Source organism: Festucalex cinctus, chromosome 4 (assembly GCF_051991245.1).
Source record: "Festucalex cinctus isolate MCC-2025b chromosome 4, RoL_Fcin_1.0, whole genome shotgun sequence".
NCBI lineage: Eukaryota > Metazoa > Chordata > Actinopteri > Syngnathiformes > Syngnathidae > Festucalex > Festucalex cinctus.
The window spans coordinates 24,473,598-24,480,332 of NC_135414.1; the positions used below are offsets into that span (position 1 = coordinate 24,473,598).

The 6,735-nt window shown below is 41.3% G+C and overlaps 1 protein-coding gene across 1 annotated transcript; it reads left to right on the forward strand.

Annotated features, from left to right (window-relative positions):
- The first annotated feature begins 1,354 nt into the window (after positions 1 to 1,354).
- wdr76 (WD repeat domain 76) lies at positions 1,355 to 6,392 on the forward strand. Its single transcript, XM_077519830.1, has 15 exons — positions 1,355 to 1,578; positions 2,064 to 2,180; positions 2,505 to 2,594; positions 2,688 to 2,774; positions 3,086 to 3,147; positions 3,275 to 3,392; positions 3,483 to 3,575; positions 3,946 to 3,986; positions 4,064 to 4,217; positions 4,320 to 4,478; positions 4,592 to 4,707; positions 4,788 to 4,886; positions 4,958 to 5,110; positions 5,185 to 5,238; positions 5,889 to 6,392. The coding sequence occupies exons 1-15, from the start codon at positions 1,540 to 1,542 to the stop codon at positions 6,142 to 6,144; spliced, it is 1,638 nt and encodes a 545-aa protein (XP_077375956.1). The 5' UTR covers positions 1,355 to 1,539; the 3' UTR covers positions 6,145 to 6,392.
- Positions 6,393 to 6,735: the final 343 nt, after the last annotated feature.

Below are 6,735 nucleotides of genomic sequence, written 5' to 3' on the forward strand. Positions count from 1 at the left end.
ATTACCTCTTGTTAATAAAGCTCTTCTTTCTCAGGGGGAGAATGAGTTTTGTGTTTCTCACATTGAAGTATGCTATGAGTGGTGAGGTCAAAGGGAGGATTTGTTCAAGGGTGGAAAAGAGGCCTTGGTCATGTGATGCTCACAAAGCTTCGAGGAGGTTGTCGGGGGAGAGCATGGCGCTCACGCTGGTAACCTTGTTTGTCACAATCCTGTTTACGTTTGCTTATTTTTTTTTCAAATTTTAATTAATTTTAAAAACAGTTATAGTACAGTTAATACATACAATATTATATTAGGAAGGAAGACTGGACATACAGCCAAACTTCCTTTCAGTATTGTGAAGCATGTTTGTTTGAAGTTAGTGCAAAGCTCTTAAACGAGTAGCTTTAACGAAATGGTCTGATGCTCAACTCTATCTGATGTGCCTGTGGAGGTCACGTGTGATAAAAAGTGGGTTTCTTTAATTGTGTGGAAGCTATTTTGCATTGTGCACCCCCTCATCAGTCTATGTATTTAGGTCCCTGTTTGTCATTCAGTCGGTCTCTGACCTTTGTCAAATATCTTTGTGTACTTTTGTGTCCTATTCCCTGTTTGTTGTTGTGGTGAGGGTACACCTATGTGACAGTCACCGTCTTCTTTCTTTCTTTCTTTTTTATTTTTTTTTTATTGAAGTCTTACAAAACAAAAGTGAAATGTATTAAAACCTTTGGCATGTGGTAAATATTTTGATTTAGATTTTTTATGACTATTTTATTATTTAATTAGAATAATTTGTACACGTACATATATTTATTTACAAGATGAATAATGTGTCAGTTATTTTGCTATGAAATCTTCCCTCGATGAAGCATAAACAGAATGTACTATATATTAGGCATATTGAAATAATACTTATTTTCAGAGGATGAAAGGAGACCGATTCTGTCCTCTTTCATCTAAAACTGATTCAAACATCAAAGCGTATGTAGGAATGGATGAATGTTGATTTGTTGTGATTGTATTTGTGTGAATGTTTTATGTTATGTTTGTTTTTGTGTTTCTGTAAAGCGCTTTGTGACAGCTCAGGCTGTTTGAAAACGCTATATAAATAAGCTTGCATTGAGTTGAGAATGATAATATTTAGTAATCAATATAAAATAGTAATTTATTTATCTTGTTTACATAATTTTTCAATACCGTATTGCAATTTTACAATATAAAATCCATTTTTTTCCTTGCAGCACCATCTGACGAGTGACGACAGAACACACGTGTGCGCTGAAGCGACATGCGGAAGTGATGCTCAATTTCTAGAGCGTCCATTGGCTATCGACAGCAAACGCGCCGTCCTTTTTTTGTAACGATAACGTCATTAGATTGACCAATGAGCTGCCGGAGTTCTGTTTCACAACACTGCACGGCGAGCTTGTTACCCAATGTGGGGCGCCAAGCCGCCAGCTCTCGACGCTTCAATTACGGAACGAGACTTTCAGCTGAGGGACGTGGAGCTTGTACTCCTGAAAATTTACCCGGTTGTTTTTTGAAGTTTATAGAGACTTTATGGAGACCACACGTTTCAAGCGTGACGCTGAAGATAAGGTAACGGTTGTTTGGCGGTTAGTTTCAATGGCCGCTTCTGCTTCGAGTGTTTCTTTCTTGCTTGTCGACAGCTTTGACTTATGATGAATGTACAGTATACACCAAAGAACAATTGGTTCTGCAGTGAAACGTAAAACGTTTACGTTTACTAGACAAATTTCAGATTCACAAAACCAGAGTGTTGTTATGTAAACCAAATGTGCACTTGTTTCACACAGAACTAAATGTTGTGCTTATAAGCTCACAAAAGACAATCGAAAGAAGATGAAAACCTCCCACACTAGTCTAAAAAACAAATTTCTATAAATGCCAATTTGATAAGTAAGTGCTGGGAAGGTTTTGTGGGCCCATTTATTATTATTTATTATTATTATTAAGCCTCTTGTTTTTTAGATACTGTTCTGTGCTACTTTGGTGTTGAAATACAACCAAGCAAACAGAGTAAAAACTGTTTTTAAGTAATGCTGTTGTTGTTAACCTGACAGGAAGTGACGCCAGTCCAGATGGAAGGAGTCAGGAGATCATCTCGAACCACCCTGGCACCCAAGCGCCTTCGATACTCTCCTCCTCTTCCTCCTGCTGCACCACGGCGCAGGCGTAAGGTGAGACCCCTTTAACATGACCTGCTACAACCAGGTTTGGGGAAACTAAAAGCCAGAGTTTTTAGCACAGGTCATGTACTGTATTGGATCTCATATTGTGAAGGGCCGCATCGTGGGGTAGTAGCTATGTCCGTCTCATGGTCTAGTACTGGATTTGAATCTGTGCACAGGCTCTCTAAAAGGTGATGGACCTTGTATCACATTTTTGTATGTGAATCAACACTGTTTCTATGTTAATTTCTGACACTGACTTTAAGTAAAGGTAGCATGCTGGCCAGCCATGATTATCTTGTCAAAGTGACATTCTTGCATTCCCCCCCCCAGCATCTTAAGAAACACAACATAGAAAACAAACGACGTAAAGAAAAGGAGGCCTCTTCAACTGTGCAAAATAGTGACACAGAAGTCACAAATGTAAGTATTAATGCAAATTGATTCCAACTGTATAAAACTTTTATATATAACTGTATAAAACACGATATCAATGTCATATTTTTGTCACAACAGGGTGAAGGACTCTCAGCGTATGAACTGGAGCGCCTCGAGAACATCAGGCAGAATCAAGCTTTCCTCTCTTCTATCAATCTGTTTCAGGTAGATCAACACATGACATGACCATCTAGATTTTTGCAGGCACGAGCCAGTTGATTAACAACACCAAATGCTCGGAAAGCCCGTGTCACTGAGCGGCAAAGGCTTGCGAGTGTTTGTGAAGATAAAGGTAGCGAATGTTGATTGCAAACGGACACAAAGACGTTTGCAATATGTTCACCGTTTTAATGGTTTTGTCACCAAGAAATTTTGAACATGTCCAAAAATGTATTTCCAACAAGAAAAACTTATAATGGGAACAAATGTGACCCGGAAATGCAGTTTCTACTTATCCCTGATCTTTTTCCCTGAAGGCATCCAAGGACTTAAAGCAATCATCAGCCAAGCGACAGCCATCGCAGAAGGGTCTGCCGAGGTGCGACTGCTGACTCGGCTGTTTTTTGCGCGTTATATCTCGTCTTAATGATTAGCTTTTTGATTCAGTTTCAAATCAACACATTTTGTGCACGTATTGCCCCTGCAATGATCTTCTGTGGTGGCAGGTCACTGGCAGTCCTAAAAGAAGTCCTCCCACCTCGAAAGTCACTTCGTCTCCAAAACAAACCAGCAGAGGTCTTCCCTCTTCCCCCAGACCTAAGAGAAACATATGTCCTGAAACAGGTAGCGCCGTAAAAATTGTCTCTTGCGCTGTATGTACTTCTGTGGTGTCTTTCCCCCCCTTCTGATTATTACTTTGGAATGCGTTTCCAGCCCAAGAAGCCTGAAGGGCCGCTTCCTATGGAACCTGTCAACATGACTGAAGGAAGCCAGCTACCACCTGAATTTCTCCAACTCTACTCAGCGGTAAAGACTCAAAACATAGGTTGTAAAGGGGTGGAACATTTTCAGTAAAGTCCTGGAAAGTTTCCTGAAAATTTCCATGGGAACTTGAGCATGGGAATTTTGGTAGTATTCCAGATTCTAAACTTTCCATAGGAATTGAGTTCAGTTTAATGGAAAAGTATTCAAGTGTGAATATAATAGTTTTGTCATAAGCAGAGTATCTTTGTAAATTAAATGGCCCACCATCTCATATCATATATATATCCTGCATTGTATTAAATGCAAAATGTATTATTTTGTGTTCATTTGTTGCCAGAATGTGGTGTGACTCGTTGCTTCCGAATGAATTTGAGATAGAGAACGGTCAGTGAATTTATTTTTGTCATTTCAGGTCTCTTCAAATGAAAAAGGAGTTGCACTCGATTTGAAAAAGTACGCTTAACAATTTTTTTGCTCTTGTGATTCTAAATTGACAACGCAAATCCTGATAAGTGAACTCTTTGTTGAAGGTACTGCGCTTCACTGAAGAAGATGAAGATAAGTGAAGACCATGTGGCCAAAGTTGTGGAGCAGCGCATTTTCTCAGCAGCGTTCCACCCTGTTTCCACTCGCCTGCTAATGGCCGCCGGTGACAAGTATGGGAAAGTGGGCCTCTGGAGTGTGGTGGGTTTTCTTTTTATTATTTAATTGTGTCTGCAATATGATTGTTTCTGTGCGTTTTTGACCAAACTGTGCTTTTCTTTTCCCCTGTGGTTCCTCCCTCAGGGTAGTAACTGGGGCGACGACGGTGTTCTCCTTTTTGAGCCCCACACTCGCCCCGTGGGCTGCTTGGCCTTCTCCAAGGCGCACCCCGCTCAGCTGCTGAGTCTCAGCTATGATGGATCCATGCGCTGCATGGATGTGGAGAAGGCCGCCTTTGATGATGTGAGTTGTGTTTTCGTCCCTCTCGCAAGCTGCAATAACCTCCCAGCTTCACCCTGTGACCCTGAAAAGAATCATCTGCGCTTAAACATCACAAATGTTTACACGCACTGTAGGTATACCACATTGAAGACGGCCTGAAAACCTTTGACTTCCTGTCACATGACTGTTCGACACTAGTGGTCGGGGACTGGTATGGAAATATCGCTATTGTGGACCGACGTACTCCAGGGTAGTGTCTCGTTCTTAGCCGTATTCTGCTCTGTGTGATGTGCTGGTCATTCATAAATGAGCATTCTTGCGTCCGAGCAGAACCTCGCACAAGTCCCTCCACTCGCTGGACTCCAAGGTTTTGCGCTGTGTCAGCGTTCACCCTCTACAACAACAATACTTTGCCGTGTCCGAGAGCAGGTGTGGATGGTCGACATAACACTTTGTTCGTCGTTGGCTTTGAGTGCAATAATCGAGTTTTTGATCCGCAGAGAGGTGAACATTTACGACGTGCGGCTTTTGAAGAAGACAAGAAATCAAGCGGTCTGCCAGCTCCAGGGTCACTCGTTAAGCATATCCAGCTGCTACTTCTCTCCATGCACAGGCAACCGAGTGGTCACTTCTTGTCTGGACAACTTTATAAGGTCGGCACGTTCATCCATCCTGCTTTTCATACTGTGGACAACTTTCCTCAAGTTTTTTTTTTTTTTGTAATCAGAATATATGACACGTCCAACCTGCTGACCGAAGCCCCCCTGCTGACATCCATCAGGTACCATTTACAGAGTTGTGCACCGCAGGGTTACAATATGTTGTCACATGGCAAAACTACCATTACTCAGTGATGACCACACATACTGTTACTCGTTTCTTAGATGTATTTTTATGGCCTGGAAGTGTTTTTCACTCAAATTTGTACTGAAATGATAACTTGTACCGGTGCAAATGCAGTAGTGAAAAGACTGCTGCACGTTCCGAGTCGACTTGAGTTCAAATGCAGTTTGCATCACCACCGCAGGAATTAGAACTCTGACTTAAACCGAGTACCCACCTGTACTACCATTTTTAATCTAAGAGGACTCTGAAGACAAGAAAATAGGAATGGAGAATTAACACCGCAAAGTGCACCTCTAAGGCACATGGTAAGATAACTTCTAGCATGTATCCTCACATATTAAAATGTTGGCGGACCACATACTAGTACTACCAGTGGAAAAGCTTGTGAGCAGTGTAGTGCAAAAAGGCCGTAACATTGCTTTTTTCTTTTTGTGTATTGGAATGCATGGGAAACATCTAAATATGTTGTGGTGCTTTTCTAGTTTCAGTACCTTTTTGTAACATTGTCAGACTTGATAATGGTGGGATTTTTTTTTTTCTCCTGTCGGTGAAGATTATTATTTTTTTTTCTTTGTCCATTTGCAGCCATGACATGAGGACGGGCCGGTGGCTGTCCAAACTGTCAGCCGTGTGGGACCCCAAGCAGGAGGACTGCCTTTTGGTAGGCTGCTTGTCAAGGCCACGCAAGGTGCAAGTGTTCCATGAGAGCGGTCGCCTCCTGCACACGTTCAAAGATGCGGAGCACCTCAGCACGGTGCTGTCCGTCATGGCCTTCCACCCCACTCGAAACGCCATCCTGGGCGGTAACTCGTCCGGACGCCTGCACGTCTTCTCAGATTGACAGGTTGCCTTTGGGATTTCAGCAATAACAATGGTGGCAATAGTTCAAAGATAACATTTAGTTTAAAAAAAAAAAGTTCCGTTCAGCAGAACCTCAAACACTGTATTTTTGTTGTTGTTTTTGTGTACCATTTGTTGTAACTGAATTTTATAACAGTGCAAACCAATGCTTATTTTTGTGATGGGCTGCATATGCATGTTTCAAGTTTTTCTTTTGGCAAACGTTCAAATAAATAACAATTAACTCTTGTCATTGGCATTCAATTCAAGTGAAAGCCTGAAGATGGCAGTGTCGACAAGCTCAGTCACGATGAGCTGGTTCAAATTTTTCCAAAGATGCAGTACGGCTCAGTTTTGATTTGCACTACAGTATTTATTCATGACGTCATTGTTATTGTGGTTATTTGTATTGCGAGTCTATCAATATTCAGAGAAATTTCACATTAGTGCTCACGTTCTGTATATGGTTGCTTAATTAAAATGTTTTGACCAGTTTTTACCATTTAAAAAGTTTTGAGCCTTAAATTAACGCGAGTAACGTCATCTGTTGAAAACTTTTCAGATGTAATCTGATTAGGCCCCACACACGATT